Source organism: Culex pipiens, chromosome 3, assembly GCF_016801865.2.
Source record: "Culex pipiens pallens isolate TS chromosome 3, TS_CPP_V2, whole genome shotgun sequence".
In the NCBI taxonomy this organism is placed as follows: Eukaryota; Metazoa; Arthropoda; class Insecta; order Diptera; family Culicidae; genus Culex; species Culex pipiens.
This window is the reverse complement of record NC_068939.1, coordinates 107,982,760-108,004,526: the sequence shown is the minus strand read 5'-3', so window position 1 is coordinate 108,004,526 and position 21,767 is coordinate 107,982,760. Positions and strand designations below refer to the sequence as shown.

At 40.3% G+C, this 21,767-nt stretch overlaps 2 protein-coding genes across 3 annotated transcripts in view; one reads left to right on the top strand and one right to left on the bottom strand.

The window, feature by feature from the left end:
- Positions 1-21,767, top strand: part of LOC120421385 (serine proteinase stubble) — a 242,749-nt gene that overhangs the window by 164,759 nt on the left and 56,223 nt on the right. The gene's annotated exons all lie outside the window — the stretch shown is intronic.
- Positions 9,339-18,317, bottom strand: LOC120421399 (UDP-glucosyltransferase 2-like). Its single transcript, XM_039584604.2, has 5 exons — positions 18,086-18,317; positions 16,115-17,115; positions 14,062-14,501; positions 10,335-10,554; positions 9,339-9,844 (listed from the first exon to the last, which is right to left on the bottom strand). The coding sequence occupies exons 2-5, from the start codon at positions 16,741-16,743 to the stop codon at positions 9,547-9,549; spliced, it is 1,587 nt and encodes a 528-aa protein (XP_039440538.1). The 5' UTR covers positions 16,744-17,115; positions 18,086-18,317; the 3' UTR covers positions 9,339-9,546.

Here is a 21,767-nt window from a genome sequence, read left to right as displayed (position 1 = left end):
GAGCGGTCTTTGGGGTTGGACTTTGAAATATTGCGTCTGGGCGTGGAAAGAGATAAATGATTGCTGGTAGCCTAATCTGGATGTGAAAAATGTCTCATGATACTTGTTTAACAAAAAAATTACGGATTTCTATTTTACACTTCACACTTTTTACATTTATTGCAAAATATATTATAAAATTAAAATTGTTCACCTTATCAACACAAAATAATATTCACTGCTCTAATTCCATCAATCAACTTGTTTCGACACTTCTGAATGGCATCAAGAAGCCTTAAAGCCCAGCAAATGCTGAATGAACTAACGGTTTTACCTCAACTCTTGGAATTCCACCCCATCAAACTTTGCCATCGCTTGTTGCGTGTTTACGATCTGATTGACAAAATCTGTGAACACACAACACATACCGCAAACGTGTGCAGATTAAAGATTCCAGTTTTCTGCTCTCTGCAGAACGACCTGCGCGGAGCTCATTAACAGCTTGTCGTGTAAAATATGTGCGCCCATTCATCAGGATGATCTCGAGAACTAATTTATTTGAGTTTGTGTTCGGTGTCTGATGATGCGGGCACGGAATGGCGGAAATATTTTAGCAGGTGACATTCATCGTCGTTTGCCACAGGAAATTGATAATATTTTGGCACATTTTGACGGGAACGCACACACATACAGAAACGCACGCAAACGAGATGAATCAGCGCGATATGAGGCTAATTGATTGCTTTGGAGACTTTTGTAGAGATAATCCATCGTGAATAGGTGATAACCTAGCGGAAATCTTCTGATCATTGAGGTCGCATTTCGTGGCTTGAAGGCCATGAAATGTTAATAAGCACCTGCGCCTATTAAGAGCGAGTTTTTCACCGATGTGAAACAGGTCGTATCGAGGTGCTCCGATTTGGATGAAACTTTCAGGGTTTGTTTGTCTATACATTAGATGAACTCATGCCAAATATGAGCCCTCTACGACTAAGGGAAGTGGGGTAAAACGGGCATTGAAGTTTGAGGTCCAAAAAACATGAAAAATCTTAAAATTGCTCGCATTTCCGTAAAACTTCATCAATTCCAACTCTCTTAGATGCATTCGAGAGGTCTTTTAAAACCCTTCAAAATGAGCTATAGACATCCAGGATTGGTTTGACTTTTTCTCATAGCTTTTGCAAATTACTGTTCAAAATTGTTTTTTTTTAAACCTTAATATCTTTTTGCAACAGCCTCCAACACCCATACTCCCATATGTCAAAAGTTAGGGAATTTTATGGACTATAAGCCTACGGTATTAACATTTTGGCCAATCGCAGTTTTTCTCATAGTTTTACGATTTTTCTATAGCAAACATTTTAGAACGTTAGTTTTTGCCCTGTAGGCCTCCATAGCGGCACTTTTTGGTCTCAATTTTGACATATTCGGAATCCTCAGAAAATTTTACATTAGATTGAAGTGTTGGAATTTTGAATTTGATTGGAAAAAATGCCATTTAGAATTAATTAATATATTATTAACCATTTTGTCGGATTATGGGTAAAACAGGTATTCGCTTACTTGATACAGCATTTGACGTTTTGAACACAGGGTAAATAAGATCTATTTCTTTTTTCAAATTTTTTTTATTTAATTATTTTCTTAATCAAATTCATAACTCCAACATCTCAACCTAATGTAAAATTTCCTGAGGATTCCGAATATGTCAAAATTGAGACCAAAAAGTGCCGCTATGGAGGCCTACAGGGCAAAAACTAACGTTGTAAAATGTTTGCTATAGAAAAATCGTGAAACTATGAGAAAAACTGCGATTGGCCAAAAAGTTAATACCGTAGACTTATAGTCCATTTAATTCCCTAACTTTTGACCTATGGGAGTATGGGTGTTGGGAGCTGTTGCAAAAAGTTTTTAAGGTTTTAAAAAAATCAATTTTTAACAGTAATTTTCAAAAGCTATGAGAAAAAGTCAAACCAATCCTGGATGTCTATAGCACATTTTGAAGGGCTTCAAAAGACCATTCGAATGCATCTAAGAGAGTTGGAATTGATGAAGTTTTACGGAAATGCGAGCAATTTTAAGATTTTTCATGTTTTTTGGACCTCAAACTTCAATGCCCGTTTTACCCCACTTCCCTTAGTCGTAGAGGGCTCAAATTTGGCATGAGTTCATCTCACGTATAGACAAACAAACCCTAAAAGTTTCATCCAAATCGGAGCACCTCGATACGACCTCTAGAACAAACCGAGCAGAATCTACAAATACTGCCTCTTAAGGGTTTACAAACATGTTAGTGGGAACTTACCCGAAGTTACCATATTTTTAGGATTTTTGCTGAAAAGTTATTAGCTTCTGAAAATGACCATTTTTGTGCAGACGGCTAAGTTTTAAATGCACGTGCGTGCTAGCTTGTCTGCCTGCCTGCCTGGCAGAGTGCGAATGTTATGATGCCCCTTTGAGCCAGCCGCGCAAAAATTGAACTTTTCGGAAGCAAAAAATCTTAAAAATAAGGTGTCTTCGGGAAAGTTGTTCTAAATTTGATGAAGGTTCCACAACTGAGAATTGATACATATTGGACGACTATTGCGCCATCCACAGGTAAAAGACTGAAACAGTTGCTTTTCTCCAAACATTTAGACGATATTTCCCATTCAAACTTCAAGCGATTCGAGGGTTCCCGTGGTCAGAATGAGCTCAATTTTGGAATTTAGCCTATTGATGGGTCAATCTTTGATTTTAGGGGGTAGCCACGAGAAAGCCCGGATTTGGACCACCTTAGTGTACTCCTGGGTACAATGATAAAATATCAATTAATTTTCAAAAACATCTGGATTGAATACTTCGTTTGGGTTGGGTTTAAAAAATCATTGTTCCTCAACATTCATCACTACCGACTTGTTATAATACTAATGAATCTTTTTTATGATAACTATATCGAATGTGCCTGAATTATGCCAACAGTTGATGTGACGTACATAAATGACCTCGCCAGCATATAAAATTGAGCGATTCCTATCAACTCGAATAAAACTTGTCTGCTTTCGATGGCCTAAGGCAAGTTAGACCTTATTTGGCTAGAAAATGTTTCCCCGACATCGTGACAAATCAGACCGATTAAACGTTTCCAATCGAAAATTCGTGTAGCATCGTGATCAAACAAATCCACATTTTACGACCATCGATTTGATCCACGCGCGTACACAGACCTCCAACATCGTTCCAGAACCGTTTCGGAGCTTCCGTCGGGGGGACATTGACCGGGCTCGTGCTAGTCGCACACCTCTCCCCTCCTGTTGATACCACAAGAATCGTTCTGTAAACGTGCGCGCGCCCACTTTCAATTAACTCCATGAAATTAATTATTTTGCTGGCTCTCTGGCTGGGCCCACCGAATAAACCAACCAACCCACTCACTTTCGTTACAGATTTTTCACGCCTTGTTGACCGCCTCGACGTAATCTCCGCCAAGAAGACGGCCAAAGACGCGGCAAAACGGAAAATCCGCCGTTTTGTGGGCTTGATTGTTTGTAATGCGCTTTTTAATCGCTTCCCTTGATTGAAGAGATCACAAAATTAACGTTGAACTGGGTGGATTTGCATTTTTTACAATTCAAAAATGTATTTAAAATATTGTTATTACTAACAATATTTCAAAATACCACTTGGAAAAAGCAATTTTGAAGACTTTCAATTCCAACTCCACATTACGGTGTGCCAACCTGAGGCGATCCAAGTTCTTACACGATCAAATCAAGTCATTCCAGCGGAAAAAGTCGGTGCAGAAGGAAAACGAAAACAGAAAGCTCGTGTAGGCGCAACCGTCTAAGGCGACTAATAAAGTCAGATTAGCGAAATAACGCAAACAAATTGATTAACTTAGCCACTTCTTTTCCGATTCGCTGCAATTGCTGAGCACTTTCCGTTTCGTTGCATTTTGCACTTGAAGGAAAAGATGAGCAAACTGCTACTTTGTAATGCGTTGGAATTTGAGTAAAAGTAACTTTTCTTGATTAACCTGCACGTGATCGCAACCCCTACACGTGCCGCCAGATCGACGTGAGGTGATGGTTTTCTGATTATTTTGTTGTTGTTGAAATCATTCTCTTTGGCAACCCTTTTCCTGAATCTTTCTAGCCTTTCACGTTAACCCTACACTTTCTCGATGATCTTTAATTCTGGGGCATCCCTCCGGTTTTCAATACGACCTTTTCGTAGAGACTGTGCTGAAGATTGAATGTAGACATTTCGTTGGCTTCTGAAGTGGGAGCTGTAGCTCAGTTTCCCCTGCGTATAATTAATGATGATTAGCTCGAGTGACTGACTGGTGCAGACGACTTTAGGACTGCGAGTGGTGTCTAGATATAGATATTACACCGGTTCATTTTACACCATCGATCTCTCTAGGATTGATTGACTCAGAAGACGGAGATCACTTTCAGGGGAGTGCAGATATGTAAGACATGGATCGTGATGTGTTTGATGAATCGTTTAAGGGATTACTGGGAAAGAAAACGGTGGCTGGCGTGCATTTTGGATTATGTTTGATTAGTAGGTTACATGCGTTGGACGGTGTCGATCGCCGGCGCAGTTTGATTGATAGAGCTGTTTAAATGATCCCAACGGCATGATGTTTGTTGTTTTAACACGAACCAGATAAGGGCCTATTACATGATACCTGGAAGAGCGTGTCGAGTTCCGTTAGGAATTTTCATTCATTTATATGATTGATAACTTAATTCTGATTGGTCATAAGTAGGTCAAAATGATTCAAATACAGTTTCTGGGTAACCTGATGAGTAAAATATCTTATTATTGATTGGATAAATAACACACAACAGATTTTCAAAGTTTTCAGAAGCCTTGGGTTTGTCGATTTTTGACTTTTTGACAAAACAAAGTTAATATTCGTTATACATGATTGCTCATTAGGGTTTAATAACAAAATCATTATTCCAGCACATTGATATTTCAGATCCATATGGGGTCCGTATAAACAGATTGGTGGTTTTATCCGTAAACGGTGGTGTGCGTTGCGATCCTAAACGGCAGGTAGGTTCTCAGCGCACGTTGGAGCTCGTGAAGGCTCATTTTCTGACGGATCTTCTGGCAGTCTATTCGGTTTGTAAGAACAGAAAAAGACTTTGCAGGAAAATACAGCGATGTTCTAGAGATTCTAATTGTAGTAATTCAGCGGTCATCGTAACTTGTAAGGTACGCAGGGTTTCTCCAGGGTAAGCAACGTAGAGGATATACAGTCATCCCACATATTCGGAACGGTTTACAGATCGGCCGATGTTCAAAAAATTATAGAAAATCGATAGTTGAACAAAATGATTTGCTTTTACCTTCATGTGAAAGCTTTTCTTGTGATCTTTCGATTGATGTATTAGCATACGTTATTTTTTTACGTTTTATATCATTTTTTTAAAGAAAAACATGGACCCTTGAAATCCACAAATTCGGAACACTTTTTTCTTACGGATGTAAACAAACTTTGGATCTCTCCAGGAGTAAATATTTGTAACAAAATAATGACTTCACACACTGAAACCAATGAAACTCAAGCTTTTTGATGGTTTTACATGGTCTGATCAATTTTTTTGTGAAAATATCAGTTAAATTCAGGTGTTCCACATTTGTAGGAGACCATCCCACAATTACGAATTTGGCAAGATGAAGTGAAGTTTTTTGTTAAAAAATAATACTAGTGAAAAGTAAGATAAGAATGTCCAAATGAAAGTCCTAAACATATTAAGGTCGACAAACAAGCTGGATTTGGCATGCTTAAGACGAATAATTATCACAAAAGTTTTCCGAATTTGTGGGTGTTCCGAATATGTGGCATGACTGTATGGCAAAGCTTGTCTGCACTTTCTCCAAGCGGTATCAATTTGGGTTCAATATATGCAGAGATACAGCCTATTTCGTAAAACAAAGAGTGGCTTTCCTCAAAATTTCTAGATTCAATTCCCATTCAAACAAAGAACACTGCCTTTTAAATGAAATAATGTAATTTTAGCAGAGTTTTATGCTCGAATTTGTAACCGGGCAATCTGTTACTGTATTTTCATGACAAATTGGACAAAGAAAAGATTTTTATTCAGTCGTATTGAGGTTTCCAGCTAGGATTTTGGGGTAATTTCAATATTTCAATTTTCAATTCGGTTTATTGGTGAATTATCAATATACAATAAGTTCTTTTGGAATACATAACAGAGTTTTGGAGTTCCTTTCAGCTGTGTGTTACATCATAATCCATTTTGGAACAATTGTTGCTTGTAGTTAAGGGGTTACCGAAAGTAAGAAAAAGATAAGAAAAAAAACTTACTAAAATTGCAAGGGAAAGGGGATAGAAATAGAGAAAGCTTAAAACTAGATCACAATTTTTTATCCTTTATAGATGTGCTTAATCATTAATTCCCCGAGGGCTAGAAATTGCTCCGCCTTGTTACGGCAGCTCCGAAACCGCGTCATCATCTCCCCCGCGAGAGCAAAGAACTCCGGCAGGGTAAAGAGATCTTCCCCGGTGACTTCTTGCTGGGCTGCATTGTCCGCTGGAACCGTAAGCTGTCCAGCTGCAGGAACGGCTGCGCTCGTGCTTCGCTGAGGAGAGTGGGACGCTGCTGCTTTCTTCTTCCTCTTTTCCTGCTCCTCGAGGTAGGACTTCCGCGCGACGCATCCGCGGTAATTGCCGGTATGGTTACCGCCGCAGTTCGCGCACTTTACGCGCGGCTTGGTTTGTTCTGCGTTTTCCCCCAAGTCCGCCTTTCGTGGCAGTGCGCACACCTCCGAGAGGTGTGACTCACCGCACTTCACGCAGCGGGGCCGGAGGTTGCAGTTCCGCGAGCCGTGGCCGAATTTCTGGCATCGGTGACATTGCGCTGCGTCCGTCGGATTTTTTGAGTAAAACCGCCAGTTTACCCAAAAACCGTCCAACGCCTTAGTCCGCCGCAGGTCTTGAAGTTTGACGGTGCCGCGATCGAAGTACAACAGGTACAGTGTGTGTGTACCTGTAACGGTTGTCTTCCGCGAGAGGACTTTTATGTCTCGCGGCGTTATTCCGACACCCGAGAGGTGCTCCTTGAGGACGGAGGTCGGGCGGTCTTGGTACCCCTGCAAGACGACCTTAACAGCTGTCTTCTGCACGGGGTCGAATGTGTAGAACTTGAAGTTTTTACGCTTCAATTTCTCCACAACCAGGTCGAAGTTCTTTTGTTCAAATGTGAACACTTGCACTGACGATTTAACTATTTTGAGGCAGTACACGAGGCCTTCCAGCTGCTCGTCAACATCGTCCGCCAACGTGTCCAAAACAAAAATTGGTGGTGGTCGTCGTTCCTTTGGAGTAATTACTTTTTTTGGCGAAATCACTTTCTTCCGTGCACAACCATCGTCGTCGTCGTCGTCGGTAGTGCTACCGTCGGTGTTGTTGTTGTTGCTTTCCTCGTCACTCAGTCTCGCGAACTTGTTACTGGTGGGAATGTTGGCGGATGTTGAAGCGCCATCGGTCGACGGATTGCCGGAAGTAGCTGAACGGAGCCTAATAGGGCTGCGATCCTGGACGCGGTAATTGGCGTGTAATAATTTCGGGTCAAATCCTTTGGCGCACACACTCCCAGGCGCGATGGCGGACGACGCGGCGTTGGTTTGTTTACCTTTTTGCACACGGCCGGTAGACGAACTTCGCGGGTTTTTCGAGGCCGCACTCGAACTGCCACGGCCACGGCCGGCCCTTGGCATGCTGGTGGAGCAAACTCGCGGCTAATCACGGTAAATTACGGCGAAAAATTTCGAAAAAACGATGGAGCACTGAGCACTTGACTGCTGCTTGCACTCGTGCGTACACGGAGGTCGGTAATTTCAATAAAAGCTATAAATCTGGTAAATTTGGTTTGGACTTTCATGACAAATTGGACAAAGAAAAGATTTTTATTCAGTCGTATTGAGGTTTCCAGCTAGGATTTTGGGGTAATTTCAATAAAAGCTATAAATCTAGTAAATTTGGTTTGGACTTTGGACTTGGACATTTTATGTGAGGCATAATCATAAGAAATTTGATGGATATGAATATGAATCCATCGATTTTCATCGACTTTTCTGAAGAAAAATTCTATAAAATTGAAAAAATCCTCAAAAAAAATTGCACTAGACCCCCCGACAAAATATTTCGCAGGACCATGCATAATGTCGGGAAAGGGCTCATCTTCCATGGTGCCAAATATCAGTTATGACCACTTGGTGATAATTAAGTACTTTTTTGAAGCCTGATCTCATTTATTTTTATGTAAGGTATATCCGAATCCCCCAGACGACCCATCGTTGGTTAGGTAATCGAAAGACCTTTCCAATGAGTCCAAAACATTGAAGATCTGGCAATCCTGTCTCAAGTTATGACCACTTTAGTTATATTTATGTACTTTTTACATCCGAATCTCCCTTATTTTTTGTAAACAATTCCCGGATCCATCAACCGACCTTTTATTGGAAAGGTAATCGAGAGACCTTCCAAACGAGTCTAAATCTGGCAACCCTGTTTAAGTTATGATGTACTTAAGAAACTTAATCTTTGGCAATGACGCTTAATTTTATTTTCCATGATTGTGTTAAATGTGGACCAAAATTACTTGGAATCTTATGTCTAGCCTTATTTAATTTTTTCAGTGATTTAAAAAAATCACCAAATGTTAAATACATTTTAACAGTCATGATGCTGTCAACAATATCAAAGTATCATTAAATCATAAAATATCGGTTTTCTGAAGTTTTGCGCCTTTTTTATGTGGGTTGTCAATATATATTACGTTTGATAAATTTAAAAATGGATTTGTTTTACTAAAACAACACAAAATTAAATCTAAAAAAGATCAGGTTACCCTACTTTTCAACATTCATGCTGTGATTTTCTGCTTTCTCGTGCTCTTGAATTAACGCCTGCATCGCGGCATCCACCCAACAATAATCAAGCGTTACCCACAGCAGTATCCGCGCTAACACATCTGATGGAGAAACATGGTTGTTTTCCGTTCCGTAACGAATGCAACGTTGCGGATGATTTATGTATTTTAGATTTTAGGATATTACGTATATTTTATTTTAAATATGTGCCATCCATTTTTATTAGCTATTTCGGAGGTTATTTTGTAACTTTTTTCCTTCTGTTTCTTTACTTGATTCTTTGAGCTCGTAAAGTCTTTTCCCAACTGTCAAATAATCAGCTGTTGAAAGGTATGTAGTAACTGTATGACAGTAACTGTACTCAAGTTATGCTTATATAACAAAATATATGAAATAATATGAAATGTTTAGGCTTTTACCACCCCACTTTATTTAAAAGATCCAGATGAATAAGACACAGATAATTTTATTTTAAACTTTTATTTCTTAATATATTGAACAATTTACAATCTAATATCACAAGGATCCTTAAAAAGTATAGAACTAGTATGATTCAGGTGGCTTAAACATGGTTTTAAAGATATCGCGAGTGTCACATGTAAATACAAAACAATCGATTCAGTTCCCTTCAGCTTGCTCAGCTTTTCGTACACAACCAGCAAATGGCACAATTCACAGCTTCTTACACTTTCGGCTGCCCCGCGTTACCATTTCGATCGGTAAGCTCCGCGAGTAACGCACCGCCCGACACACGACGTAGGCAACGGCCAGTCCGGCCAGGCTGGTGAAGAACGCCACGGTTAGCGTTACGTCCAGCATCAGGTACTGGAACCAGGACAGCTGGGGCGTGCGCAGGTGCTTGGTACCACCTTGGCGGGCTACGTACTCGATCCACCAGACGGCCCGTTCCAGCGAGCTCATCGGTTGATCCGCTAGCAGACGATTCAGCGCGTTCATGTGGGATTGGTAGCTGGAGAGAGGGAGAAGGCGAGGTGGAATTAGTACAGATTGCCGATTTCTGTTTGAGACTGTATGCAAGTTATGGAAGAGAGCTAAAAGCGCGTGATTTCTGACTAGTGTTGATTCAACCTGTTAACGATAGGTGAATGTGTTAAAAAAAGCAGTCATATGTTGGAAAAACGTAATTTCACACGTGCTCGTGTGACACCTGCATTAATTTTTTTTTCACATTCGTGTTATTAGGCTGTTGCAAATATTTTTCTATGCTTTTGTCTTCCCTTTCCCATGCAAACAACTCAAAAAATCAGAAGGCAATTTTTAACTAAAAAAACTTTAAAATTTCAATGTTTTGAAAACTAAGGTTTTGAAAAATCAACTGTACTTGTGTGTCATGAATTTTACAAAACTTTTTTCAATGAATTTTTTTTTCCATGGCTTGCAATTTCAATTTTAATTTATTTCTTGGTTCGGTAACATTTGGTAAAATAATCGATACTCACATCTCAAGCCCGAACGCATCCTGCAACTTGTCGGTAAAGGTCGCCTGGGTTTCAAAGTCGATTAACGATATAATTCCAGCCTCGTACTTGGCCACCTGTCTCAGATAGTGCTCCAGCGAGCTAGAATAGCTGACTCCCAGCACCGGAACCCGATGGTGGATGGCATCCTCGATGTTCCGCTGACCGCCACTGGTGATGAACAGTTTCACCTTGGGGTGCGCTGTAACGAAAGCAAACAAGGAAGAACAATTAATATTCCGCGTAAACAACAACAGAAATTCGAGAAAAACAAATTTAACGACGTTTCGAATTAATTTGCATTAGAAAGGGACGATTAGTCAGACTGTGATGGCCTTGCAGTTCTGTCACAGATCCGCTCTAATCTTGTCGGCAAACCCGTAAACAACGTATTGTTTTTCACACACCGCCCACTCTTACGCAGCGAGTTGTTTACTCGTAGTGAGCAAAAACCCGTTACTACCTATAAGACTTGCCGGTCACGTTTAAGTCACGGCAGTTGCATACTGCACCTCGAGTGAGCGCAGCAAAACAACAAACAACAACCTACCCTACCAAGCCATAGCGTTGTAAACAAGTAGTGACGCCGTCCAATCGGCTTCGTGTCGCGATTGGACGAGCCCCCAGACTTAGTACAAGCTCAACGTGGTCGGCAATGCGCTCTTGCCACGCTATTTTAAGAGAGCTTGATCAAAACAAAATTCCTGCCTCGTCACCCACCCCCACTCGCAGTCGTCCCCCACACGGTGAGTGTCTGAGTTCCAACCTGCTCTTCGCAAAGAGCTCAATTTTACGTTCAAAACAAGCCTCCCTCCTGACCTTCAGCTAAACCACTCGGAGGATTGTTTGCCTCTGGCAGGGGGCCAGATCGACGCCACCGGCGCGATTCGCATCATTTATCTAATCGTCTAAACTAAGCTGGTTGTTGTTGTTCAAACTCACCACATTTTTAAGTGTGACCGGCCTGAGGTTGGGGTGAAGGGTGTTATTTCTGAATGACTTGTCTAAACAACATTGTTTGAAAGTGGTTTTTGCAATTAACTTTGTTTATTCTGAAAACACGTAATTGTCGATTTTCATATTTTTTTTTCTGTTAAAACAAGTGGCAAAAAATTACTTTGAGCAATTTCTACTTGCGTTTTTCTGAAACTAATTTGAGATATGTGCGCTTAACCCACTACTGCCCTAACAATCTTGTTTTCTTGTTTACGAAAAGTTTCGCTTCTCTTGTTTTGTCTTACTATATGATATTTTCAAGTTTTATTCATTGGTTTAAACTTTTTCACTTCTAAAATTATGAGCCTTATGTTTTAAACCAATTATGAATCTTGAAAATGTAATGGGAAGGGTACAGTGAAAAATATGCAAGCTAAAAACAAGGCCAAGGATAATGATTAGAAGTAAAAAAAAAACAGATTTAAAACAACCACTCAAAAATACATTAAAATTCCTATTTTCTTCTTTTTGCCTTCCTCTCCTTACTAAGGGAAGGCTATAAAATCATTTAAAAAAATGACCTCTCAATTCAACCTTCTAGACCCACCTTCACGTATACATATCGACTCGGAATCAAATTATGTGCAAATGTATGTCTGTGAGTCTGTGCACCGAAATAAAAAATGCACTCGATTATCTCCGGACTGCCTGAACCGATTTGGAACGTTTTTGTCTTATTCGATCCGTCTTGGGGTCCCACAAGACCCTAGTTAATAATTATTAAGTTTTGTAAAGTACTTCAAAAGTTATGCTAAAAAAAAACCATTTTGAAGAATGTCCGGAAAATCGTAAAAAGAGAGGTTTTTGTTAGAAAACCGATCATGTTATACATTTTTAGAAAGGTATTTTAAAGACCTTTACAACGAGTACAAAATAATGAAGATCTAATAACCCTATTAAAAGTTTTAAGCACTTAAGTGTTATTTATACACTGTTTTGAGGCCGGATCTCAGATATGTTAATGAAAACGTTGTCCAGATCTGTCATGCGACCCATCGTTAGATAGGTAATCAAAAGACGCTTCCAACGCGCCCAAAAGATTGAAGATCTTACAACCCTTTCAATAGTTATGAGCACTTAAGTGTTTATTACACACTTTTCTGCAGCCGGCTCTCAGATAATTTGAAAAAAATATGTCTGGATAAATCATGCGAGCCGTCGTTGATTTTTTCCAATACAAACACAATCTTCCCAAAATTTTGAGGAGTTGTTTGAATGGAATTAGAAATTACTGTTCTGGTAAAACAATTTTGTAAATACAACCTACTTTACTTTATGAATGTCAAGAAGGCACCAACCACCTTAAGGTGGATTAAAGCTGTGGAAGGCATCATTCCAGATTGGCCATTTGGCGGCCATATTTGTTTTATAAAAACATTCAAATCTTGAGTCAGAATGTTTCAATCAAAAAAGGGTTTTCTTTGTGTTGTTTGTAGAAGCATTTTACATATAGTGATTATTTTTTCATTTCAATTTACTATTTCTGGACCCTGAATTCAGAATCATCATTGACAGTCATTGTCCCAAAAGTGAAGGACACCTTCTAGGATCTTAAGTAACGATTTTGAGGAAAAAGGTAATGAAATCAGAAATCTGATTTAATACTTCAACATATTTCATGATCGTTAAAGATCAAAGGTAAAATTAACTTCCAAAAAGATAATGTTTTAATGATATTTACAAAATCAAAGTAATTTAAAATTTAATTTATAATTGAAAATCAATTGTTTGTATAAGGTTCTTTTTCCAACTCTCAGGGCTGATAATTATAGCTTTTACCCTTGAAAGTGAGAGGATAAGATTCCAATTCACTTTCCAACCCTCCATGAACTTTTACGTATCGAACAGTGAACCAGGAAGCTACCAAAATTCGCTCGTCAATTTCAGCTATTCGAAATTCGAACCAACCATCTATAAATATCATCCACACACAAGTATGTCAAATGAACCACAACAACAGCAACTGGTGGTCACAAGTTTAGCAGGGTCCGGTCCTCTCTAGCCGAGCAAAACAAACGCCACATGATTTATAAATTCGTTTCTATCGGCCTACAACCCCACACAAGATACCGCAGCGTTGCGTTCGTGCGAAAACGAAAAACCGGCGCGAAGAAACCTGATTTCAAGGTTCCTCATTCAGCAGCGTTTGAGTGTTTGTTATCGTTGTGCGAAATATTCTGCGCATTAGATTTTCAAACCACGTGCTCGCCGTCGACTTGACGAGCCCCCTTACCGGCCTCAAGTGCGTAGTTGCGTGATATTTTTAGGGAACCGGTCGAGATTTCGCGCGGCATACACAGCTAAAAAAGTAGTAATCCAGCTGCGTGTAAAAGGCCTGGATGTAAAATAAATATTGCATTATTTTATGCAAATTTATGTGATTTTACACTCTGAAATATGTAGCCCATCAGTATGGGAAACCTACTTGACCGAAATGTCAAGCTCATATATGCGTTTATCCTTTCCGATTTTCATCGGTCTGATGGCCGAGTGGGCTAAGGCGCCAGTCCTTACTGTTGGTGCTGGGTTTGAATCCCGTCGGTTGCAACTTTTTTTTGTGTGTTGCAAAAATTGTACATTTAGTGTGTAATATTAAGTGTTTATTTTGACGAAGGTGATGTGCATGCTTTTGCATGCGATTTTACCATCGGATTTTTTGCTGTGTAGCGCAGGCCGGTTTAGCTGAAAAGTTCAACTCGCTGGTCAAACTTACCGAGGATATCCTCCTGGGGCAGATCGTACGACTGGTAGATCCTGGTGGTGGTGTTCACGAACTGGCCCTGGTTCCAGTTCCAGACAATGGTCGCGCCGAGGCTTTCCAGCGCCCGGACGATCTTCTCCAGCCGGTAGTGGTCCGCGACGGCGTCCAGATCCAGGTTGATGTACACGATCGGTTCCGGCGAGTGCTCCAGGAAGTACTGCAGATCCTCGGAAAGGCCACCGGCGGCCAGATCAGCGGCCGATTTGCGGTGGATTCCACCGAGGTAGAGCGTGGTCGGTCCCACCGGGCGTACATTGCCGAGGGCTTGGTACGCGTTGATCAGCAGCAGGTCGGCCTGACGTTCAATCTCGAACAAGTCGGGGAGTTGGGCGCCAAAGTTCTTGTTGGCGATAGCGTTTTGCAGGGGGACTTCCTCGGTGTAGTAGTAGAATCTGGAGGGAGAAAGGGACAGAGAGAGGAGGGTAGAAAGAATTCATGAGTAAGTCTGCTGATAAGAAGGGATCGTGACGTCAGTTTAGAGAATGTGCGAAGGTTCTGTTATCAGTTTGTGTGCGTAGACAGAAAATGTCATAATAAACTAATCTGTGCAAATTTTATCAGTTGTTGTAATCAACATATTAAGTAATTTTCCAAAACTTCACAGATAATAATGATTAATGTGTTGTTTCAACTACGCAGTAGTCAAATTTAAGCTTTTGTCAGAAAACAACCATCATAGATGTTCCTTCTGAGTCGTTGATGATATTTTTAATTTCTAATCATTAGTAAATAACATTGCGCCAATGGAGAGAATCAGGACTTTCGTCTGAATAGGGACATATGTTTATGGAAATCGATTTACTAACATAATGTTCAATGTCTTCATTTTATACTATCACAGCAAAAAATCCGATGGTAAAATCGCATGCAAAAGCATGCACATCACCTTCGTCAAAATAAACACTTAATATTACACACTGCATGTACATTTTTTGCAAACACAAAAAAAAGTTGCAACCGACGGGATTCAAACCCAGCACCAACAGTAAGGACTGGCGCCTTAGCCCACTCGGCCATCAGACCGATGAAAAGTTGTAAGGATAAACGCATATATGAGCTTGACATTTCGGTCAAGTAGGTTTCCCATACTGATGGGCTACATATTTCAGAGTGTAAAATCACATAAATTTGCATAAAATAATGCAATATTTATTTTACATCCAGGCCTTTTACACGCAGCTGGATTACTACTTTTTTAGCTGTGTATATAGCTATTGCCCAGAAAAAAAAAAACAAATAAATGATGACGATCTCACTATCACACATAATATTTATTAGCCAATTAAAAAGGTGACAAACAAACAAACTGATTCGCACTTTTCAGTGTTTCATAGTTTGCCAACTTGATGCGGCAAAACAAGCAAAATTTATGCAGGCTGAAGTTTTTGCAACCAAATGCAGGGCAGGCAAACTGTCAAAAAGTGCGTGTTGTTTGTAATTTTTTCATAGTCTAATACCTTTTTTAGAGCTTAGCTTAATCATATGAGTTATTTATTTATTTTTCCGAATCTCATTAATGTTGAAACAATTGTTACACACTTCGCGGCTCATGGTTATGTCCCTTGTTTTGCTACTAATGCTATCAATGCTGGATCCAGTGTGCGGTCGGATTGATGCATACAACAAATTATAATTATATCCTGTTCTCATTAAGTTCATAAACAAATCCGGCTAATTGGAGAGGCCAACTCTAAGTCAAACGTGCTCGCACGTACTACCGTTCATGATATAAGTGCCGTCCTTTTGCCGTTGGCGTACATAAGTCACAAACTAGCTCAAGTACTACCACCGGTGGCAGGTTGTTGTACTTGCGATTGCGTCGGCTAGCTCGTCAATAATTCTACACTTGCCGCGCATACCCTGAAGCCCGTCGAAAGGTCACGGTTGAGTTAGCCCGCACAGCTGGGCGTCCGACGATTATTAGTTTTCATTTATACAACCTCAAACGTCGAAACGTCACGGCCGTGACTAACGTTTTCGCGGGAAGTTCTAGAACGATACTCACCGGAACCAGATGGTGAAGAACACGCTGGAGATGCGCTGCAGCAGGTTCAGGTCTTCGGTGAACGGCATAAAGATGCTCGGATATCCAATAGGGTGGTTGGGATTGCCGAGCGCTTCGTGGGCGTTGATGTACGCCCCTGCGTTGATGATGCCCACCAGTGGAGCCTTGAAGTGATGCGCGAAGGCGTTCATCAAACTCACTCCGGACCACTCAACCATGACGACATCGAACTTCCCTGCGCCTCGGATCAGCTCCTGGACGGACGGATGCTGCAGCTCCGCTTCCGATATCTTCCTCATCACGTTAAAAACATTCCTCAGCATGTCCCTCTCGTCCAAACCGACCGCGTTAAGCTCCTCCAGAATGGGCAGATCGTACACGAAGCTCAGATCGATCTGCTCGATCCGTTTCACCAACGAGCCATTTCCAGCCAATCGCATATCGATTGGATCCGTCGTAAGTAGCGTGATGTCATGGCCCACGTTTGCCAGCCGCTCTATCAAAGGCCTATAACCCAGTTGGTGCTCCTTAAATGGCACCGGAAAAATAGCCAAAATTTTGGCACTGTCTATGCACTTAACCAACAGTGCAAAGGCAAGCAATGCCTTGATCAGCACGTTCACGGCCATACTTTCGCTATTCAGCTATTCTTAGCTCACTGACAATGTGCTGCTAAGCAGCCGTCTCTCCCAAGTCCCACTGACGTAGATTCACTTGCGTTGACCTTCTTCCCAGCAACGGCCACTAAATTGCTCTCGATTGGCTGAGAAACGTCGCGCGCGAATCGCGAAATTTAATTTGCAAACACTGGGATCACTCTCAATTGGTAACGACACTTCCGCGCGCAGAACTCGTCACTCTTTATTCCACCGAATGCGAATCAGGTCCACTTGGTGATCGTTTAAGTGTATGGAAATCACGTTCCTGGCGACTGTAGCAGCCAATTGAAGGCGATTCTCGGCTGGTGAATCGTGTGCAGATTTGCTTTGTGCTGATGGGTTCTGAAAGAAGGAGAATTTTGCATATTTTATTAGCTTTCAGTTCACCGTCATTGTGTTTATTGTTATCTAATCTAATAGAGTGTAAATCGAAAAAATGTGATCTGAATTAAAAATCTCATAAAATAAATTTATATAAGGCTTTTATTCCTCTTAAATTGTCGAAGTTTAGGGGCTGACAAAAAAACTAAACTTGAAGCATCAAGCCTGATTTAAATCACAAAATACTCAAAATGATAACTGTTATTCTAAAAGCTTTCACAAAATGAAAATAGCTGGATTTAGATATCAATAAACAGTAAAATTACCCCCTGAACTAGCAAGTCACACTACCTCCTATCAACCACTTGTTATAAGCTCAGCTCATTCCAAACCCAACACTCTGAACGCGACCTGGTGACTTAAAATCACCGCAACCGCCGCCGTTGACCTATTATATTATCACTTTAAGCAAACAAAACCTCGATTTCTCGCGATCTCAAAACCAACGAACCACAACCCTTAAATCCGGTAGTACGTGCAGGCGGTCGTCACGCGGAGATAACGAACCCTTGAACACTTTCTGTTACAAAGTTTAAGCTGTCAAACATGGTAGGAGGAGGGTGTTTAGCATGACCGCTGCACGGTTATTAGCCGTTGTGGGCACGTTGTCGACCACCATCGCTTCGCGAACTCTTCGATTGGTCGTTGTCTTCATGGCGTGACTTCAAGGCAGTTTATGCAATACATGAGCCTCTAATACCGCGTGGTTCGCGGTGTGCGTTTTTTTTCTCTTTACATAAATAAGTTATTTTCTCCGTAAGGGCACCACTGCTGGCAAGCCAGCGGCCCGTCGGAACGTCTCATGTTACATTCAGCCGAAGGGACACACAAAGAACTTCACTTGCGCGCGCGATAATGAGCTGAGAATCCGCACAGCTGGCGTGTGCCGATTGAGTCACACGCCAAGACCACTCCGTCATCCCGTGCGTACCTTATGAACTTTTCCGTTTGTAGAACTTCAAAATTTCTTCACCGTCCACTTTTTGTTTCGATTTTTTTGAGTTTATGGTTCAAGTCCTTTCTATACACAACACACAATCAGCTGTTGAACCGGTTTGAGAGCTTCTCACTCAAGGTTTCTGCGTTCCACTGCTCTAGAGTGTGCTGCTGATTCGCTTTAGTTGCTGTTCACCGCTTGAGGTTCGTTCAAGAACTGAGGCCGGCTCGCCGTTGACGATGTGTTATGAACTTGGCATTCGGGCGGTGGTACTCACGCCACCGGTTGGTGTTCATTGAGTGCCTGCCGAGCGTCGAACTGGTTCTGTGACGATTTTTGTTTACCGCAAAAACTGTTTATGCAGATCACGTTCAAACGATGGTCCTCTCGAGAGTGTTTTGCTTGCCGCCACTACAAAGAAGCTGAACACGCTGTGATGAAACTTGTTTTGGACGCGTCTTTGCCCGCGCTATCACTTCCGTTTGTACCGTTGAGAGAGCGGTTGTTGAATATCTTGAGATTCGACGCACAAAACTCAACGATCACAAGAAGACACCACACCGTGCAGCGCGTCTTGAAGAAGTGACGAATGATTTCTTCGCTTCGAGACTTCGCAGACACACAGGAAGGAACAAAGACCGACCGCGATTCTTTTGTATCCGCTCGTCATTCTCGGCGGACGTTAGCCCTCTGCTACCGGATTAGGCCTCCGCCGCCGGCTGAACGTCTCGACGTGCGCGGGACCATCTAAGGAACGACGCATGGGTGATAAGCGGCGGAGGTAGCACGTCGTGCGCACGAGTCATAAAGAACCGAAAGTAATCGCTCGTGCAGTACTTACCTGCTGGGTGGGTTCAGTTATGAGCAATGCAGTTGGCTCAAGTATGACGTGGCATGTTGATAACCACACCAGTCATCAGATGGCATTTGTGGGAATAATTCAACCTTTACGAAAGATCACTGTTAAATTCTCGTGCGTAAGTTTGGAATATGTACCAGTTATAACAAAGACACGTGGATTTGCACATTAGTTCACCGTATGAATAAAATGTGGGACCGCTTATTCGGTTGAATTACAAAGTAGACTTGGTTCATATTGACGTTTTACATTAACGTTAGTCGTGGCATATACGTCACTTCATCTTTAATCGACAGTACCGTCATTCGATTCGGGACTACAGTCTGATTAGGGTCAGCACGTTTTAGAGCAGTTCAAAACTTCAAATTTGGAAATGGATGAACATATTTTGTTGCTCTGAATCTGGTCTACCCAAAACAACTCAAAAATATTAAATTATTAAGCTGCCACATTGCTAAAACAGCTGTCCAATTCACCCCATATGTCCCGATTCGCCCCAGATGACGGTATTGTATTTTGTATGCGAAAATGAGAAGAAGATATTAAGCGTACCATTAACCAGGATGGCATTGATAGGCTGAAGATTATATTGCAATATGAAAGATACGAAAAAATACGAACTGGATGGTATGAAATCATACTAAGCTAGGTAGACAAGTGTTAAAAGAACTCCAATTTCTTACAAATTTCGGAAAAATTAAGTTAGTTACTTATTATCAAAAAAGCGTTGGTAATTAGGATTATTTCAATATTATGAAAGTTTCACATTTTCGCAATGAACCAAGTTTAAATCGGAAAACGGACTGCATTTTTGGATTTTTTGGACAATTTTACAATATGAACGGAAAATTATACTCGAAACTAAAAGTTTACAGTCCTTTTAAAACAGAACTTGTAAGCGTCTTCAAATTTATGTTTATTTTTAAGGTGAACAGTTTTTAATAAATGCTCCAATTTTTGTTTTGAAGGCAACAGAAAATGATGTTTATTGAAAAATCCTTTTCTTATGAAAAAAAAAATCCTTTTTGTATGGAGCGTGGACAATCACCGTCCCCCCCCCCCCCCCCCCCCTAACTTGTCCACTTGGTTTATGGATGGTCCCTTATGAAGAAAAGCATAATATATTAACTGCATTAAGTACATCAAAATCTAGTTTTTTTTAAATTATGTTAAAATTATGAAATTATCATTAATTAATGATTGTCAACTACAAGATCAATTGTCTAATCTAATTTTTTGTTCTAAAATACATCGAAGATTGACTGATTTTATTTAGAGATAACTAATTTTTCGATTTTTTTAAATGTTTATGGAACCTTACCCTTTATTCATATTGTGATAAAGTTTAATAAATTAGGAATAAAAATTCATTTTATAGCAATCATTTAAAATTTAGTCTGAAGCGAAATAAAATAAAAAAATGATTAATAAATTTATTTTGTTATCTATTTAAACATCCAAAGTGACAATTTAAGTTTTTTTACTTTCTGAAAGATAGATTCAAGTTATCTTAGCCAAAAAATATCATAAAGCCAAACTTTCTCCAGAACAACTATAAATCAGCGTTAAACCTGAGTTAAGAGCAAAGTGGACCATTTTAGGAGGTTATCAAGAGCGTTTATGCGGAGTTATTTAAAACTAAGCAACTTTGACGTTGATTTTCACAATACTCTGCAAATGCTCTTTATTGCTTTTCTAAAACTTATTTTCAAGCTTCAAAAATTTATAACATCACAGAAGAGCTCTTCAAGACTATAATAAAGTAAACTTAAACTTATTTGCTATCGTTGGTGATAAAAAAGATTTGTCTAAGAAAAATCAGTTCTGAATTTTATTTCCTAAAATCCATTTAATCTTTTCGAAATTAATTCACAAATCGCCGATGAACTTAAGCTTACACCGATAATTATATTATAATAACCTTATAAATATAACTGTGACTTTACGCAGCCATTTTAATCGTAAAATTCTTGCCATACAAATTTCACTGATCAACTTTCTTAGATGCCTCAAAAAAATATGCATCGAAGGTATGAATCTTTCAAATTACTATAATTTGTAATTTTTAATGGAACAATTATTTTTACATCAGCAGAAAAATCAACATGGCTTCTGTTTTTGGGCGTTATTTTTTCGTGTTAATATGGCTGATCTCATCAAATCTATTCTCTCTTACTGTTGGTGGGTGATTCGGATAGGTGGTCCCAAAACGCAATTCTTGTAGCAGCTCGTAATTTTTAATTCAGCTCAAACTAAAATTAAATATTTCTATTAGTTCGATAATCAATTTTTAGGCCAATTATACCTACAATTTATAGTTTACACCTTTACCGAACCTCAACGTGTGCACCGTGCGGTCTGGGGTGAGTTGACCGGTTTCTAGCTCTAAATTTAAAGGAAAATAAGAAATGGGTTGCTTCTTGCAAACAATGAAACAAATTACTCACAAATCGATGCTCGCAAATTGAATTATTCACCGAAAGCTAGTTAATTTAATAAAGAAAAGTAAACGTGTTCTTCACGTGCAATAAACGTGCTTTTTCAAAGAAAGACTTTCTACTTCTGACAGGCTATGCTACTTTCATCTGACGCTAGTTTTGCAAGGTTTGTTTATACACAAGGTTCTTCAGCATCGTCGACGTCCAGTGATGCCAACAGTTCCCCCGCCTGTAAACCTTGTCCGGAACATCGTTCCAGGCCAGATTTACTTGATGATTCCAATTCCATGACCGCCAGCTTGGTCACTGGTCGTCGATAAACTCCGCTCGCTGTCCGGACCGTGGCTTGCCTGATTCGACCATCCTTCCCCATGAAGAC

What these genes read in the sequence shown, in the direction of transcription:
- LOC120421399 (XM_039584604.2), bottom strand. Translation starts at nt 16,743, where the DNA reads ATGGCCGTGAACGTGCTGATCAAGGCATTGCTTGCCTTTGCACTGTTG. An exon ending in TTCTTCACCATCTGGTTCCG is followed by an intron (nt 14,502 to 16,114) that starts GTGAGTATCGTT and finishes TTCTCCCTCCAG; the next exon opens with ATTCTACTACTACACCGAGG. An exon ending in GATGCGTTCGGGCTTGAGAT is followed by an intron (nt 9,845 to 10,334) that starts GTGAGTATCGAT and finishes CCCTCTCTCCAG; the next exon opens with CTACCAATCCCACATGAACG.